This window comes from Phaseolus vulgaris, chromosome 5 (assembly GCF_051622355.1).
Source record: "Phaseolus vulgaris cultivar YP4 chromosome 5, ASM5162235v1, whole genome shotgun sequence".
NCBI classification, from domain to species: domain Eukaryota; kingdom Viridiplantae; phylum Streptophyta; class Magnoliopsida; order Fabales; family Fabaceae; genus Phaseolus; species Phaseolus vulgaris.
In genome coordinates this window covers 10552772-10572443 of record NC_143502.1, presented here as the reverse complement: position 1 = coordinate 10572443, position 19672 = coordinate 10552772, and the positions used below count along the sequence as shown (strand labels likewise).

General features: G+C 34.6%; 1 protein-coding gene across 1 annotated transcript; it reads right to left on the bottom strand.

The window, feature by feature from the left end:
- Nucleotides 1-16939: 16939 nt before the first annotated feature.
- On the bottom strand, nt 16940-17608 carry LOC137833959 (uncharacterized). Its single transcript, XM_068642030.1, has 2 exons — nt 17297-17608; nt 16940-17212 (listed from the first exon to the last, which is right to left on the bottom strand). Exons 1-2 carry the CDS (start codon nt 17606-17608, stop codon nt 16940-16942), a joined length of 585 nt encoding a protein of 194 aa, XP_068498131.1.
- Between the last annotated feature and the right edge of the window lie 2064 nt (nt 17609-19672).

The following is a 19672-nucleotide window of genomic DNA, read 5'->3' as shown; positions in this document are numbered from 1 at the left end:
ATAGAAAACAATTTTGTTTGTTAAAAGAGCTTTTTCATAATGAATACGCTCATGCTTTAAATGCTTTGACCAAGATTTGAATACTATAAATAGTTTGTTAATATTTTATAACAAACAACAAGAAAGAAAAACATATTTGAGTTTTTCAAAGAGTTTTGAAAATATTTGAGTTTGAACTTGAGCTTTGGTTATTCAAGAGAGAAGTGGTATATGATTACTCTGTATTGATTTCAGTTGATTCTGCAATAGTGTGATTCGTTCTGTGATTTGTGTACATTCTGGTGTTGTAAAGTCAAGAAGGGTTGTGTGCTCTTGAGGTTGTCAAGATCAACATTCTTGGTGGTGTATGTGCTAAGCCAAAGGAAGTGTGTGTCTTGAGGGGATCAAGGTCACTTCTTTGGTGATGTGTGTATGTAATCTGGATTTGATTACCTAGTGGATTCCCCAGTGGTTTATGGGAAACTGGATGTAGCTCTTGGGTTAAGAGTGAACCAATATAATTTGTTTGTGCAATTCTCTCTTGCTTAAACTCTTTAATTTTAGTTGTTGTTATATTACTGGTATAAACAACCGATTGTTTTTCTGTTGCTTTTTCTGTTTTTAGCTTTGTTCTTGGCAAACTGAATTCCTAAATCTGGTTTCTTGCAAAGAATTTCATTCTATCATAAAAAGTTTGCGAAAACACCCTTTAAACCATTCACCCCCCTCTAGTTTAGAGCCATACTTTCTAACAGTTGACATCAGAGCTTGGTAGTTGAAAAATACTCAAGTTTGATCCTAAAATGTTTTTTCAATGGCTGAAAGACTACCTTTTGGAGAGGGCGCATCAATCAACAGACCACCTATTTTCTGTGGTTTGAATTACCAATTCTGGAAAGTTAGGATGAAAATCTTTGTTGAATCTTTTGACAAGGGAATTTGGAATGCAATTGAAAATGGTCCTTTTATTCCAAAATTTGAAAAAGATGGATCTTCTGTTGAAAAACCTTGGTCTCAATGGACTGATTCTGAAAACAAGAAGGCCAAATTTGATTGTATTGCTAAGAACATCATAACATCTGCCTTGAATTTGGATGAATTTTTCAGGATTTCTCAATGCTCTTCGGCCAAGGAGATGTGGGACACTTTGGAGGTGACTCATGAAGGAACCAATGATGTGAATAGAGCTAGAAAGCATACTCTAATTCAGGAATATGAAATGTTTAGAAATGCTTAAAGGTGAGTCAATCGCTGAAGTACAAAAAAGGTTCACCCACATCATCAACCACCTTATGAGCCTTGGGAAAACCTTTGATAAAGAAGAGCTAAATATCAAGATCCTCAAGTGTCTTGATAGATCATGGCAACCAAAGGTGACAACAATTTCTAAGTCAAAAGATTTGACATCCTCGACTACGGCTTCTTTATTTGGTAAGCTTAGAGAACATGAGTTAGAAATGAATAGATTCAATGTTCAAGAGAGTGAAGACAAGCATGTGAGAAGCATTTCCTTGAAAGCTGCCAAGCACAAAAGCAAGCAAGAATCAAGTGACGAAAGTGAAGAAGAAAACCTTAGTTTGCTGTCCAAGAAGTTTAATAGATTTTTGAAGAGAAATCACAACAAAGAAGCCAACAAAGAAAGGTATGGCAACAAGAAAACTAGTGATTTCAATTCTAACAAGTATACTCTCTTTGGTTGTGGTGAACAAGGGCACATTAAAACAGATTTCCCAAACAAAGAAAGCAATGAAAAGAAATCAAGCCACAAGGAGAAAAAGGGAAAGTAAAGAAGAGCATACATAGCTTGGGATGAGAATGAAGTCTCCTCATCAAGCTCATCATCAAGTGAAGAAGAAAAAGCAAACATATGCTTGATTGCAGAAGGAGATGATGAGTCATGTAGCTCAAGTGATGTAAGTTCAAGTGCTTCCCTAAATGCTGAAAATTATAGTAAATTGTTTGAAGCTTTTCAAGAAACACATGAAGAAGCTAACCAATTGGTTCTCTCAAACAACCATTTGAAAGGGCTTAACAACTGGCTTGAAAAGAGAGTTAAGGCACTTGAAGAAGAGTTGGGAAAATCAAAAAGTGATTTTGAAAATCTAGAAAATCATTGCAAAAACTCTTCTTGCAAGTGTGTCACTCTCATTTGTGAAAATCTTAAAAAGAAAGTACATTATCTTGTTAGTACTATGGATAAGCTTTCAAAAGGAAAATCCAACTTTGAGAATGTCTTGGCATCTCAAAATTGTGTTTTTGGAAGAGCTGGATTAGGTTTTAATCCACAGAACAAGCAAGATAATTTTTCAAAGAATTTTTCAAAACTGCCAGTAAAACAATCGATTGTTAAGTCGAAATAACCGGTTGTTACATGCTTTTATTGCACGAAGAGAGGCCATTCTGTCAGATTCTGCAAAATAAGGAAATATTTTGTTCCCAGAGGCTTCATGAAATGGATTCCCAAAGGTTGTGAGGTTTCAAATGATAAAAATAAACCAAATGGACCCACATTTGTAAGGGGACCAAACCTTGTTGCTTGAATTCATGTTTATGCAGGGAATCTAGAAGAACATGAGGCTCTGAGTCATCTGATCAGGTTCTTGGAAGGAAAAGATTAACACTAGAACTGAATCAATGCTAAGTACCAGTCCAAGTCTTTTCAAAAGTCAAAAGAAGCTTCTTGATCACTAACAAATGACTCATTGAAGGGACCTCATAAAAGGATAAGACCTTCCTTAACCCTGCCTTTGATTTATTAATTACTATTTCATGCTTAAAAACTCTTTCTCTGAATAATTACATCTGTTTTTGAATCATTCTCTGTCAATACTTGAAAAACTCAATCTGTTTAAAAGTTGCAGAAAAACAACCGATTGTTTCCTCAAAACAACCGATTGTTTCCGCTCTGGCAGCACTATGAAAGAATGGATTTAATTTCTTTTTGAATTCTGTTTGTTGCACAACTCAATTATGAAAGGATCCTGAGTTAATAAAGTTGTGTTGAAAGCCTGATCATGTTCTGGAGGAAGTTACAACATGTCATAAAGGAATACAATCCATAATCTTGAAAATTCAAAAGCCTTTATGACTAGTCAAAGATCACATGTGATGACCATGTGATTTTCTGCTTTTTCTGACATTCTGTGCAGGTCTTGGTCAAGTCTTTTCTCTTTGAAGATTGAAACCCACTCATATCAATTGATTGTACAGCTTTTCTATAAATTCTGGTGCAGCTGTTCTCTCACAAGAACAATCAATTGAGCCATCTCTTCCAACATCTCTTGCTCTCTTTGTGTGAGACCCTTTGTCTCTTTTTCTACTATCATGGAGTCCACTCCTCCTACATCAAAGAGGATCAAAACAAGAGCTGTGAGGTCTGGAGGGAGACTTGAGGGCTGGTTTTCAAGGGATAATGAGCTCATTAAGAGATATTGTTTTGAAACAAGCACAAAGGTGATCAACAACCCCAAAGTTGTTTCCTTTGATTGGCTGAAAAGTCAAAAGCTTGACAATGTGAGAAAGCTTCTAAAAGATTAGTTGTTGAGAAGATTCTTGGAGATGAAGGGAAACATATACCCTGATTTAATTCGGGTATTCTACACCAACCTTAAGTTTGAAGGAAACAACCTTGTTTCTCATGTGAAAGGTGTAGACATGGAGATTACCCATGATGTGTAGGCTGCAGTAACAAGTTTAAAGTATGTTGGTCTAAGGATTAACAAGGGAAATCTTGGAGTAGTGGAGGATTTCAACAAAGTCCAATACTACAAGAGTTGCTTGAAGAGTCAATAAGCCCAAGTTAGAACTTGTTCTGTTGGAGGCTTGAAATGGATGAAAGGGTGCTTGCTCTTATTGTCACTTGGATTCTAACTCCAAGGGGGAGCAACCATTCTGTCTTAACAGAAGAAGATCTTGTATACATCTACTGCATCATGAAGAAGATCAAGATCGACTGGATTCATATCATCAAAGAACATATGCAAAAATCCATGAGGTTAAGTGACTACCACTATCCCTATGCTGTTTTAATCTCTAAATTCTTGCTATATTTTGAAGTGAATCTTGAAAATGAGACCTCTGAGTTGGTTAAGTAAACACGAGAAATGAACAATGGCTCTCTAAGCAAGATGGGATTCACCAAAATAAGTGGAAAATGGGTGAGCAAAGATGGTGATCATGGTGGTTCATCAAGTGTTGCAGCTGCTGATATGGATATTCACAATGAAGAGCATCCTGCAACGAACTTTGAAGTTGGAACAAGTGCAGGACATCAAGGAGATGAGATGCCTTCTATGTCTTCTTTTGAAAGATACATGGTGAATATGCGTGATGGCTTTGCTGAAAATCAAAGAAATCTCCATGATCTTTGTGTGACCAATTTCTAGAGCATTGAAAACAGATTCAATAGCATGGATACTCGGTTTATGACCCTGGATGAACAGATTGAAGCTGTTCAGAACCAGATCTTTGAACTTCATTATGGCAAGGATGATTAAAGGAAAAACAACCGGTTGAATGATCGAAACAACCGATTGTTTTTGCCCTGTATCAGTTTAAGTGCTTTTGCCTTTAAATTCTGTATAATCTGGAACAATTGCCTTTTTATCTCTTCTTATTGTCTATTTGTGAAGAGAAATAGGGGGAGATTTTATGTTGTGTTGTCTTTTATTTTATGCAAACTCTATGTTTTGTTTAAGTGAACTTTAACTCTGTTGCTTTGCTGCTGATATGCTGGTATTTCTGGTGGTGTTTAGCTGCTGTTTTTGTTAAACAAAACATGTTTTATTTTACTGCTCTAACCTTCTATCAGAGATATTGTGCTTTGCTTAAACCTTGTTTTGCAGGAACTGCATCAGATTTAATCAAGTCCAACACAAGCAATAAAGGATTTGTCTTCATCAAATAGGGGGAGATTGTTGAATCAAGTGTGTTCAAGCTTTGAAGAATCAAAATCCTTTGTGTTTGATAGAAGGCTGGATGTGCTTGTTGTTGCCGAGGTGCTTTAGAATAGGATCTGGGGTAGAATATATTTGTAATCCACTCTTTGTTGAATCTTAAACTTAAGTGTTTTCAAATCTTTTAAGATTAAAGTGTTTTTCAAACTAAGTGAAAAACAGCCTGTTCTTTTGTCGAAACAACCGATTGTTTTATACTTAGGTGTTTTTGAAAAAGTTTGAAAACTGTTTTGGATGGTTGACTTGCTTTCAAACCCAAACAACCGATTGATTCGCTATTTCAACCGATTGTTTGTTTGGAATCCTAACAGAAAACAATTTTGTTTGTTAAAAGAGCTTTAATAGATTTCATAACTGAATACGCTCCTGCTTTAAATGCTTTGACCAAGAGTTGAATACTATAAATAGTTTGTTAATATTTTATAACAAACAACAAGAAATAAAAACAGATTTGAGTTTTTCAAAGAGTTTTGAAAGCATTTGAGTTTGAACTTGAGCTTTGGTTATTCAAGAGAGAAGTGGAATGGGATTACTCTGTATTGATTTCAGTTGATTCTGTAACAGTGTGATTCGTTCTGTGATTTGTGTACATTCTGGTGTTGTAAAGCCAAGAAGGGTTGTGTGCTCTTGAGGTTGTCAAGATCAACATTCTTGGTGGTGTATGTGCTGAGCCAAAGGAAGTGTGTGTCTTGAGGGGATCAAGGTCACTTCTTTGGTGATGTGTGTATGTAATCTGGATTTGATTACCTAGTGGATTCGCCAGTGGTTTCTGGGAAACTGGATGTAGCTCTTGGATTAAGAGTGAACTAGTATAAACTATTTGTGCAATTCTCTCTTCCTTAAACTCTTTAATTTCAGTTGTTGTTATATTACTGGTATAAACAACCGATTGTTTTTCTGTTGCTTTTCTGTTTTGAGTTTTGTTCTTGGCAAACTGAATTCCTAAATCTGGTTTCTTGCAAAGAATTTCATTCTATCCTAAAAAGTTTGCGAAAACTCCCTTGAAACCATTCACCCCTCTCTAGTTTAAAGTCATATATTCTAACAAATTCACCATATGGAGGTCATTTCAATGGACAAGGGACCGTAGCTAAAGTGTTACAATCTGGATTTTACTGGCCAACTCTGTTCAAAGATGCACATGAACATGTTCAGAAGTGTGACAGTTGTCAAAGAACTAGTGCTATTACAAGAAGGCATGAAATGTCGTTGCAGAACATTCAAGAGATTGAAGTATTTGATTGTTGGGAATTGATTTTATAAGACCACTGCTATCATCATTCTCAAATGAATATATCTTACTGGCAGTTGAGTATGTCTCTAGATGGGTGGAAGCAACTGCAACTCAGAAAGCTGAGGCCAAAATTGTAATCAAATTTCTCAAGAGAAATATTTTCACCAGGTTTGGTACTCCTAGAGTTTTGATAAGTGATGGAGGTTCACATTTTTGTAATGCTCAACTTCAAAAGGTTTTAGAACACTATCGAGTCAGACATAAAGTAGCAACATCCTACCATCCTCAAACTAATGGTCAGGCAAAGGTTTCTAACAGGGAAATTAAGAAGATTTTGGAAAAAACAATATTTTTTTCCAGAAAGGATTGGTCTAACAAGCTTGAGGAAGCTCTCTGGGATTATAGAACAACATTTAAGACACCTACATCTTTGTCTCCATTCCAATTGATATATGGTAAAACATGTCATCTTCCGGTAGAACTAGAACACAAAGCATACTGGGCAATCAAGTTTTTCAACTTTGATCCTAAAGTTGTTGGACAGAAGAGAAAAGTGCAACTTCATGAACTTGAAGAAATGAGATTCAATGCTTAGCAATCTTCAAAAATTTATAAAGATCGAGTGAAATTTTATCATGATAGAAATTTTTGGAAAAGAAATTTTGAACCAGGTCAATTGGTGTTGTTATTTAATTCCAGGTTGAAGCTTTTCCCTAGAAAAATTAAATCAAAATGGTCAGGACCATTCCAAGTCAAACAAGTAAAACCATATGGAGTAGTGGAATTGGAAGATCCTATCTCAAAAAGAAGTTGGGTTGTCAATGGACAAAGATTAAAGCATTATTTTGGTGGTGAAGTTGAAAGGCACACCACTATGATCCACTTCAATGATCCTTAAGTAAATCAGGCATCAAGCTATATGACGTTAAACGAGCGCTTGCTGGGAGGCAACCCAATGTTTAGTTTTGAAATGTGTCTTTAATTTTTGTTTTGATTTAGTACTATGTTTTAATATTTGATGTCTTTAAAACAAGTTTGATATGTGAAATGGTCATGTAGGTTTGAAATGTCAGGTGAAATGAATGGATGGAAGAAAGCTTAGAAAGGTTTGAAGCTTTTGGCAAAGACAAAATGAAAATTTTCAAGAAAATTTCATTGCAGGGTAATTTTAGCTTAAGCTAGAACCTTTAGCCTAAGCTAAATATGCAGAAAAAAAAAATAATTTTGTTCTGCAACTTTAGCCTGAGCTAAACAAATTTTTTTCTCTCTGCCAAACTTTAGCCTGAGCTAAAATGAGCTAGCTTGAGCTAGAAAAATCTATTGCTATCGGCCAAACTTTAGCCTGACCTAAAATGAGCTAGCCCAAGCTAAACAAATTTGTTGCTCTCTGCCAAACTTTGTCTTGAGCTAAAATGGTCTAGCCTGAGCTAAACAAATCTGTTGCTCTCTGTCAAACTTTAGCCCGAGCTAAAATGAGCTAACTTGAGCTAGAAAACTCTGTTGCTCTTGGCCAAACTTTAACCTGAGCTAAACTGGGCTAGCCTGAGTTAAACAAATTTGTTGCTCTCTGCCAAACTTTACCTTGAGCTAAAAAGGTCTAGCCTGAGCTAAACAAATTTGTTGCTCTCTGCCAAACTTTAGCCTAAGCTAAAAAGATCTAGCCTAAGCTAGTGGGATTTAAAAAAAAAAAAACTGCAGCAAGTGTTTAATAATCACATTTGAAAACCTTGCACCCTAACTTAGTCTCAGAAGCGTCCTCTATTTTAAAAAATCCCAAAGCTTTCATCTACATAACCATTCTCAGAAATTTCATCTTCATTGCCATTATCAAGGTAAGTAATTACTCATCTCCATAATCATTCTCATTGCCATTTCCATTCAACCATGTCCAGTCAAGCCTGTTTCTTAGAAGTTGGATCATGGTTCTAAAATCAAGAACTCACCAATAACAAGTACCAAATCCCAAACTCATTTGGATGAACCAAATATTGTCAAATTGAATCAACAAAGGAGAATGAAAAGAAGAGACCGAACAGAATTGAATTAAAAACAAAAGTACCGAACAGAATTAAGAAGCAAACAGAAAATAGGTGCTGGAAAATTAAAGGAACCAAAACAAAAACAACTCAAAACTCAAGGCTACATGAACAAATTGAAGAAGAAGAAAGGAAGGAGAAGAGAATGCTCATGAAGATGGAGGAATGGTTGGATGATCACGCCACTAGAAGAATGGATGCTCCTAGATGAGTGTGCAAGCCGCCACTTGAGGAAACCATGGTCCTTCAAGATAAGACTAGAGTAGAAGCTCAAAAGCTCTCCAAATGCTCACTCCAATTTTGAGTATAGTTTCTTTAGATAAAATCAAATCTGAATTTTATAAAGGAAGCACCTCTATTTATAGCCTAAGGTGCTGAAAAATAGGTGGGAAATTTCAAATAAACTCATTTGAAATTCCCACCAAAAACAAGTCACATGGGAGGTGTGACCTTTTTCTACTATGACACCTCCCAAAAACTACACATACACCACTCTCCTAAGTCACATGGACAATGTGACTTTATTTTACATTTTCACACACCTTTATTTAATAACCACACCTCCTAAAACTATACAAGAGTATTTCAAAGCTTGGCCTTGCCCCTCATGGGATGGACTTGGGCTCTTTGGGCTTTGGCCTTCTTGGGCTTGGGCTTGGGCTTTGGGCTTGGGCCTCATCTTTATTTTATGTCTTCTTTTAATTTTGAGAAGACTAGAAGGAAGAACTTCAAATGTGAGGGTGGATGTCCTCTTCCTCCATTAATAAAAACCTCCTTTATTTGATTCTCATCATACTCCTCGAGTTGGAGAGAATTCGTCCACGAATTCTGAATCCCTGCATATAACAAAGTCAGTTTAGTTTTACAATTAAAAGTGGAAGAAAAATGTAAACATGACTTAGCATTTGTAAATAATGGGATTTCAGAAAAGGAGGTTCTATAAATCGACCAAGTTGGAAAAATTTGTTTGGGAATGATGTGATGTTTTGGAAAAAGACCTCTTAAATGGTGACAACCATTAGGAGGTATGAACAAATCATCCCTAACATTTTTTAACCAAGATGGTGGTGAAATAGGAACCTTGGGTAATGAAAAAGATAAGGAAGGAAAACACCTTGGAGGTGAAAGGATAAGACCCATGTCAACTTGGCCTTCTTTATCTTTTTCTTGTTTACTTGTGGTAGGTGGGTGAGTTAGGTCTTGTTTTACCTTGTTGATCTTTAAGATTTGCTTTTGTGGACAATGAAGAGCTATGTGCCCAAAACCTAAACATTTAAAACATTTGATATTTGAAGTTTTGGTAGGTGACTTAGGAGTAGAAAGATTTGTAGTAGAAACTTTGTTTGGAAACATGGTTTGTTTGGAAAAATTGGAAGGAGAATTTTGAGTAAAAATTTTGTGGGCATCCTTCCTAGAAGAGTTGTAGAAATCATCATCATGAGTATTTTTGAAAGTTGATTTCAAAAGATAGGATTCCACCTTGATGGCTTGGCGAAACACTTTCTTTAAAGAAGAGTACTCATTTAATTCTATAAGTTCTCTAATATCTCTTCTCAAACCACGTACAAACCATTTTATCTTTGACTCTTCATTAGCATGCATATTCATTTTAGTCAAAGTTGTTTCAAAATCTTGAAAGTAGTCTTCTATCATCCTATGTCCTTGAGGAAGCCTTTGGAACTTCAACAAGTGTTCCTTCCTAGAAGGAGGAACAAACCTCGCGCGCATACACTCTTTCAAAGCATTCCAAGAAACCACGGGAGCTTTCTTGCGATATATAATGTCCATTACAATTTTATGCCACCATTCTTTGGCATAGCCCACAAAGGATGAAGAAACTATCCTAAGTTTATCGTCATCTTGGACCCTATACACATGAAAATAATGGTCAACCTTAGTCTCCCAATCTAAATACACATTAGGATCACTATCACCATTAAAACTAGGGACTTTTTTACAAGCAATGTTGAACACTTGGTGATATCTTTGGTCACGGTTATAGCTCTCTTCATGAGAATGATGGTGATGCCTCCTTCTTCTATGTTCTTCTTCACCAAGGACTGAAGCTTTGGAAGGAGAATGCTGTTTGTAAGATGCACCACTTGAATAGCCAGCCATTTTGCAAATAAAAAACAGCAAACACACAAAAACAGCAAACAAGTTAAGAAACAAAATTAGCAAAAACAGTGAGCTTGGCAATGAAACTGCCGAAGTGAAATGAGGCTGAAAAAAGAGATCACTCTCAAAGAAATAATGTTCTTGCACCAATCTGATCTTGAGGCCTTGGAATCCTCAAATGAAATATGTCAAAGCAAGCACACCAATCTTAAGAGCAAACCACCACAAAACCAAAGAAACAATAAAGACAAACAAGAAAAGGTATAAGCAAGGAAAGGTAATTGCAAAAGGAAAACTATATGTAAGACAAACTCAAAGAGTAAGAATGAAAGACAATCAAGAAAATAAAGAACTCAATGAGAAAAGTAGGCACACAAAAGAATACTTAAGGAAAAGTTCTAGAGTAGATGAAGAAAACAAAAAATTTAGCTACTGGAAATTTTTTTTTTTTTTATGCAAACTGTGTTTGATATTCACTGATTTAACTGGAACGTTGTAGAGCGAACTGGATTATGAAATTTATACCACAGAAACTTCAAGATGTTAACTCAAAAATGTCACTGGAATCAATTAAAAACAGTAAGCCAATTGAGAGAAATAAATTTTTTAAAATCACTGCCAGATTACCGTATTTTTTTCGGCAGGAATGTACACTTTTTTTATTTTATTTATCATTTTTTGTGTACTTCATATTTTTGAATGATTCTTTTTTCTATTCTTTTCTAACACTTTGAATATCTCAAATCCAGAATTTCAGAATTTTACAGTACGTAAATCAGTTGCAATAAGGAAAAACAGTAAGCACTCTTTTCAGAAACAGAGGAATCCTAATAGGAATAAAAAAACAGAATGATGAACTAGCAAAGACATAATATAAAATGATGTAGTGGAACTTGTATAGGTCTAGAATACAAGTATGAACTCAATTCTAAAAAGAAAATGCACAAAGGATCAACATCAATTCAGAAAATTATATGACACCAAAGCAAGAAACAATCAAAACAATAAAAGTACTGCTAGAAGTAATGACATATATGGAATAACATGACTAAGACAAAACTTGACATGATTCAAAAATTAAAAGACACAACACAAATTGTAACAAGTGAAAGGAAGCTTAAGGTATACTCTAGGAAGGATAATGCCATTCCAAAAGAGCAACCATACTCATAAGAATTATGAGTGCCATAAACCTTTCCACAAACACTTGGAGCAAAAGAAAAACAGCAAGAAAACTCAATTAAAATTCTAAAACAGAAACTTAAATTGCAAGAAATTAAAAGAGCTCTTGAAAATAAAGTGCACACAACTCAACAATTAAACAAGAAGAACCTAAGACTCATGATACCACATGATGTGATTCCAATAGCCACATAGAACAAGATTCTTGACACTTTGAGGAATCACCTTGAGCTGGAAAATATAGAGGCACTTTCTTAGAAGTTGGATCATGGTTCTAAAATCAAGAACTCACCAATAACAAGTACCAAATCCCAAACTCATTTGGATGAACCAAATATTGTCAAATTGAATCAACAAAGGAGAATGAAAAGAAGAGACCGAACAGAATTGAATTAAAAACAAAAGTACCGAACAGAATTAAGAAGCAAACAGAAAATAGGTGCTGGAAAATTAAAGGAACCAAAACAAAAACAACTCAAAACTCAAGGCTACATGAACAAATTGAAGAAGAAGAAAGGAAGGAGAAGAGAATGCTCATGAAGATGGAGGAATGGTTGGATGATCACGCCACTAGAAGAATGGATGCTCCTAGATGAGTGTGCAAGCCGCCACTTGAGGAAACCATGGTCCTTCAAGATAAGACTAGAGTAGAAGCTCAAAAGCTCTCCAAATGCTCACTCCAATTTTGAGTATAGTTTCTTTAGATAAAATCAAATCTGAATTTTATAAAGGAAGCACCTCTATTTATAGCCTAAGGTGCTGAAAAATAGGTGGGAAATTTCAAATAAACTCATTTGAAATTCCCACCAAAAACAAGTCACATGGGAGGTGTGACCTTTTTCTACTATGACACCTCCCAAAAACTACACATACACCACTCTCCTAAGTCACATGGACAATGTGACTTTATTTTACATTTTCACACACCTTTATTTAATAACCACACCTCCTAAAACTATACAAGAGTATTTCAAAGCTTGGCCTTGCCCCTCATGGGATGGACTTGGGCTCTTTGGGCTTTGGCCTTCTTGGGCTTGGGCTTGGGCTTTGGGCTTGGGCCTCATCTTTATTTTATGTCTTCTTTTAATTTTGAGAAGACTAGAAGGAAGAACTTCAAATGTGAGGGTGGATGTCCTCTTCCTCCATTAATAAAAACCTCCTTTATTTGATTCTCATCAATAAACATTTCTCAAAATCAAAGTGTTTTATTTTATTGGCATTTCAACAAACACTTGATATGCAATGTATAAAATGACATTGAATGAGAACTTTTTGTTTCGGTATTTAATCCATGGAAATTGTACTTAACTTTGATTATCCTATTCCACAATCCTATTCAACATCAAGACATTGAAATTTCAAAAAGATTGAATCTTTCAATTTAAAAACGAAACTGTGAAATGAAAATAGAAACACGCTTAACGGGACATGGTTGATTGGAAATGGCAATGAGAATGATTATGGAGATGAGTAATTACTTACCTTGATAATGACAATGTAAATGAAATTTCTGAGAATGGTTATGTAGATGAAAGCTTTGGGATTTTTTAAAACAGAGGACGCTTCTGAGATTGAGTTAGGGTGCAGGATTTTCAAATGTGATTTTTAAACACTTGCTGCAGTTTTTTGTTTTTTTTTTTAAATCCCACTAGCTTAGGCTAGATCTTTTTAGCTCAGGCTAAAGTTTGGCAGAGAGCAACAAATTTGTTTAGCTCAGGCTAGCCCAGTTTAGCTCAGGCTAGCCCAGTTTAGCTCAGGCTAAAGTTTGGCCGAGAGCAACAGAGTTTTCTAGCTCAAGCTAGCTCATTTTAGCTCAGGCTAAAGTTTGAGAGAGAGCAACAGATTTGTTTAGCTCAGGCTAGACCATTTTAGCTCAAGCTAAAGTTTGGCAGAGAACAACCGATTTGTTTAGCTTAGGCTAGCTCATTTTAGCTCAGGCTAAAGTTTGGCCGAGAGCAATAGAGTTTTCTAGCTCAAGCTAGCTCCTTTTAGCTCAGGCTAAAGTTTGGCAGAGAGCAACAAATTTGTTTAGCTCAGGATAAAGTTGCAGAACAAATTTTTTTTTTTTCTGCATATTTAGCTTAGGCTAAAGGTTCTAACTTAAGCTAAAATTACCTTGCAATGAAATTTTCTTGAAAATTTTCATTTTGTCTTTGCCAAAAGCTTCAAACCTTTCTAAGCTTTCTTCCATCCATTCATTTCACCTAACATTTCAAATCTACATGACCATTTCACATATCAAACTTGTTTTAAAGACACTAAATATTAAAACATACTACTAAATCAAAACAAAAATTAAAGATACATTTCAAAACTAAACACTGGGTTGCCTCCCAGCAAATGCTCGTTTAACGTCATATAGCTTGACGCCTGATTTACTTAAGGATCATTGAAGTGGATCATAGTGGTGTGTCTTTCAACTTCACCACCAAAATAATGCTTCAATCTTTGTCCATTAACCACCCAACTTCTTTTTGAGACAGGATCTTTGAATTCCACTGCTCCATATGGTTTTACTTGTTTGACTTGGAATGGTCCTGACCATTTTAATTTGAGTTTTTCTAGGGAAAAGCTTCAACATAGAATTAAATAACAACACCAATTGACCTGGTTTAAAAGTTCTTTTAAAAAATTTTCTATTATGATAAAATTTGACTCGATCTTTATAAAGTTTTGAAGATTGGTAAGCATTGATCTCATTTCTTCAAGTTCATGAAGTTGCACTTTTCTCTTCTCTCCAGCAACTTTAGGATCAAAGTTTAAAAACTTGATTGCCCAGTATGTTTTGTGTTCCAGTTCTACCGGAAGATGACATGTTTTACCATATATCAATTGGAATGGAGACAAAGATGTAGGTGTCTTAAATGTTATTCTGTAATCCCAGAGAGCTTCCTCAAGCTTGTTAGACCAATCCTTTCTGGAAAAAGATATTGTTTTTTCCAAAATCTTCTTAATTTCCCTGTTAGAAACCTCTGCCTTACCATTAGTTTGAGGATGGTAGGATGTTGCTACTTTATGTCTAACTCCATAGTGTTCTAAAACCTTTTGAAGTTGAGCATTACAAAAATGTGAACCTCCATCACTTATCAAAACTCTAGGAGTACCAAACCTGGTGAAAATATTTCTCTTAAGAAATTTGATTACAGTTTTGGCATCAACTTTCTGAGTTGCAGCTGCTTCCACCCATCTAGAGACATACTCAATTGCCAGAAAGATATATTCATTTGAGAATGATGATGGTAGTGGTACTATAAAATCAATTCCCCAGCAGTCAAATACTTCAATCTCTTGAATGTTCTGCAACGTCATTTCATGCCTTCTTGTAATAGCACCAGTTCTTTGACAACTATCACACTTTTGAACATGTTCATGTGCATCTTTGAACAGAGTTGGCCAATAAAATCCAGATTGTAACACTTTAGCTAAGGTCCTTTGTCCATTGAAATGGCCTCCATATGGTGAATTGTGACAATGCCATAAAATATATTTAGCTTCATTTCTTGTAACACATTGCCTTATCAAGTTAGCTGCACCAATTTTAAATAGATAAGGATCATCCCATACATAGAGATTAGCATCTTTAAAGAACTTTTTCTTTTGATGCAATCCAAAATCTTCAGGAACTACTCTTGTAGCTTTAAAATTTGCCAAATTTGCAAACCATGGCCTTTCTTGAATTGCAAGGAGTTTTTCATAAGGAAACTCATCTATCACTTCTGATTCAAGTGCATTTACTTCGTCATTTGCAAGTCTTGATAGGTGATCTGCACATTGTTTTCACTGCCCTTTTTATCCTTTATTTCTAAATCCAATTCCTGCAGCAGAAGAATCCATCTTATTAGTCTTGGCTTGGAATCTGATTTTGTCAACAAGTACCTAATTGCAGCATGGTCAGTAAAAACAATCACTTTAGAACCAATAAGGTAACATCTAAATTTTTCACGTGCATACATTATAGCAAGCAATTCTTTTTCAGTAGTTGTATAATTACTTTAAGCATCATTTAAGACTTTACTTGCATAATGTATCACATGAAAAATTTTCTCCTTTCTTTGCCTCAATACTGCTCCTACTGCATAATCACTAGCATCACACATGCGTTTAAAATGATAAAGCCAATTAGGTGCAATGATTATGGGTGCAGAAATGAGTTTTTCTTTCAAATTCTTAAAAGTAATTAAACAGTTTTCATCAAAATTAAATGAAGTTTCCTTATAAAGTAAATTGTAGAGAGGTTTTTCAATCTTTGAAAATCCTTGATGAATCTCCTGTTAAAACCAGCATGACCCAAAAAACTTCTGATTCCTTTGATGTTGACTGGTGGAGGTAGCTTTTCAATAACTTCAACTTTGGCTCTATCTACCTCAATACCTTTGCTAGAGATTTTGTGTCCTAAAACTATACCTTCTCTCACCATAAAGTGACATTTTTTCCAATTAAGGACAAGATTGGTCTCCACACACCATTTTAGTACGGTATCTAAATTCTTCAAACAAGAACTAAAAGTAGCTCCATAAACAGAAAAATCATCCATGAAAACTTCAATGCCCTTTTCTAACAGATCTGCAAAATTAGCAAACATGCTTCTTTGAAAAGTTGTTGGAGCATTACACAGTCCAAATGACATCTTTCTATATACAAAAATACCAAAAGGACAAGTGAAAACAATCTTCTCTTGATCTTCTGGATTTACAACAATCTGATTATAACCTGAATAACCATCTAGAAAGTAGTAATAAGCTTTGCCTGCCAATCTCTCCAACATTTGATCCATGAAGGCTAATGGAAAATGATATTTTCTTGTGTCTTGATTGAGTTTTATATAATCAATACACATCCTCCAACCTGTGACTGTTCTTGTTGGAATTAACTCATTTTTGTCATTATGAATTATTGTCATGCCAACTTTCTTTGGAACTACTTGCACAGGACTGACCCAGGCACTATCTGATATAGGATAAATCATCACTGCTTCCAACAGATTTTGAACTTCTTTCTTTACCACTTCCTTCATAGTAGGATTTAGGCGTCTTTGAGGTTGAGCTATAGGTTTGAAGTCTTGTTCCATGTGAATTTTGTGCATACAATAAAAAGGACTTATGCCTTTCAAATAAGATAAAGTCCATCCTATTGCTCCTTTGTTTGACTTCAACACTTTCACTACTTCCTCTTCTTCTTCTGCTATTAGAGAGTTACTGATAATGACTAGTTTCTCCCTATTTTCTGTCCAAAAAACATATTTCAAATGAGCTGGTAGCTGTTTCAATTCTATCTTCAGAGGTTGAGAAATTTCTTCTTTGATTAGATCTTGCTTTTGACTAGCATCACAAAGAATATTTTTAGCCTTATCTAACTCTTCAACATAGTCCAGTATTTCTTTTCTTTCCCTTTCATCTATGTATTCAATACTACCCATGGTAACTTTCATTAAAGGTTCAACTGTTAAACATTTTTTTTTTAGTTTCAAAACAAATATCATCAATCACATCCACTCTGAAACACTCTTTTTGATCATTTGAATACTCCATTGCTTCAAAAACATTGAAGCTTACTTCTTCATCTTGAACACAAACCTTTAATTTTCCTTTGTCTACATCAATTATAACTTTGGCAGTTTTCATAAATGGTCTTCCCAATATCAAAGGTACTTTAACATCTTCTTCAATATCCATAACAACAAAATCTACTGGGAAGAGAAATTTATCCACCTTTACCAACAAATCTTCAACTATTCCATGTGGATATTTGATTGATCTATCAGCCAACTACAAAGTCATTCTTGTTGGTCTCACTTGTACATCTGCAATTTTCTTTAACATTGATAAAGGCATCAAATTAATACTAGCTCCAAGATCCAATAATGCCTTTCCAATAGTGAGATTTCCTATGGTAACTGGCAAAGTGAAACTCCCAGGATCTCTAGATTTCTGTGGTAATGATTTTTGAATTATAGCACTGCATCCAGCTTCCAATTCAACTATCTCTTGGTCATCTAATTTTCTTTTCTTTGTCAATAATTCTTTCATGAATTTAGCATATGTAGGCATCTGCTCTAAAGCTTGAGTAAGAGGAATGTTAATTTGTAGTCTTTTGAGAATATCCATAAATCTTGCAAATTGTCTTTCTTTGAAGGAGCATGTGGATAAGGTACATCTTTTATAGGAACACTCCTCTCTTGTTTTTCATTTTTTGATTTTTTTCTTTTTTCTCTCCAAGATTTACAATATCTTCCTTATTTCTTTCTTCTCCCCCCTCACATTCAATCTGTTCTTTTTCATTCTCTCTCTCACTTAAAACCTCCTCCTCAATAACTAAATTATCTCTAATTCCTTTTCCTATAACTTTCCCACTTCTGGTGGTGATAAGTGTCAATGTGTAGTTTTTATGATTGAGAAAATTGAACACTTTGGAACTTAATTGTTGCGTAACGTAAGAAAATTACCCTAATATGAGAATTATTGAATCTGATTATATATTTTGAACCAAGATACAAATGAAGAAATTTAATCTCAATTTTTGTGTAAATTGCAGATGATTAGGAAGCATTGAAAGAAAGAAAGCAAAAGAAAAATTTACAGTCTGTGTTAAAGCCCAGTCACTAACATTTGGCTTCTAGCAGAAGAATCATGGGAACATTCATTAATAAGAATAATGATAGTTACATATAAATTCTCACAAATCTCATTAACTAGAATCATGATAATTATATCTAAGAGCAAGATATGGAGGGCTTGTAGTTTTATCATTGTCATGGATATGATATGATATTGTGCATCATTTTTATTTTTTGTTCAAAGTTTAAGATTTATGGCAAGAAACTCGCCTCCGAACTAGAAGTAATTGAATTGATTATGGATTGTTAGTATTTTTTACAAAGTTTTCAAGGTTCCTCTAAAAGAAGTGGCCGAATTACATATGGACAACAACAATCATGTTATTCACTCATCTCTTTTTAGACCTTCTCTCTACATGTATTAAGACTCACTTCAATGTTATTCTAAAAGGAACATCAGCACGTGACTATAGCAAAATTTACGTATCGAATTCACCACACCTTTTTATTCTTTATCAACATATTTCTATTGCAGAAAATAGCTCATTAAAGTTATGATATTTAGTTAAGGAGAATATATGTCTTCACATATGTTATTAAAGGAGATTTTTACAATGATAAGGACAAAATAAAGTGTCCAAGTTGGCTTTTAATCAAATTTTGAAAAGACGCGTTTTGATTCCATAAGTTTGTCATTATTGGGATCATAAAATAAATTTATAATGGCGTCGCTTGGACTCGAACAAAAGAACGCTGAAAAAATCAGGTTTAGGGTTACTCATATGTGTGTGTTGATAAGTTGGTTAATTTAAGATTTATTCATAGAGAATCATTTCATAGGTATAATAGGCTTACATCTAGTATGTTCTTGTTCTTAGAATTTTTTATGAATAGGTATAGTCTACCTATGTATCTAGTACTCCCATATTTTTGTATTTTCTTTCTTTTTTCTTTTTTTAATAATACTTTTTTCATATGATGACAGATGATTATTGTTAATTGAGGTGTCAGCCTAACTGAGATGTTAAGTTACATAGTGATGCCTAACATGAAAACATTTTTATAAAAAAAAGTGTCCAAGTTGGCTCCAACAATAAGGGAATTATAGATCATTTACCTCTCCACATTCAGAATCCACATTCAGCTAGTAAGGTTTGCACATATGTTATTTTATATTTTCAAGACATCCTTTTTATGTAAAAATCCAATGAACTTGATAATATAAATATACAAGCTCACTCTTACTTCACCCATCTTAACCCTCTTAACTATGTCCATCTATTTTGAACCTATCATTTTGAAATAAGTGAAACCTCTTACTTCACTCAGCTTAACTCTCTTACCCTATGTCCATCTATTTTGAACCTAATATTTTGAAATAAGTGAAACATCTTACTGTTAGAAAAGATGGCTTTAAACTAGAGGGGGGGTGAATTGTTTAATGGGGTTTTCGCAAACTTTTCAAAACTAGAATGAACTTATTTCAGAAACCAATTGATTCAGCAATTTAGTTAGCCAAAACAGCAAGCAAAACTGTAATACTAGGAAAAACAATCGGTTGTTTCTTCGAAACAATCGGTTGTTTATACCAACAAACAACAAACAAACTGAAATT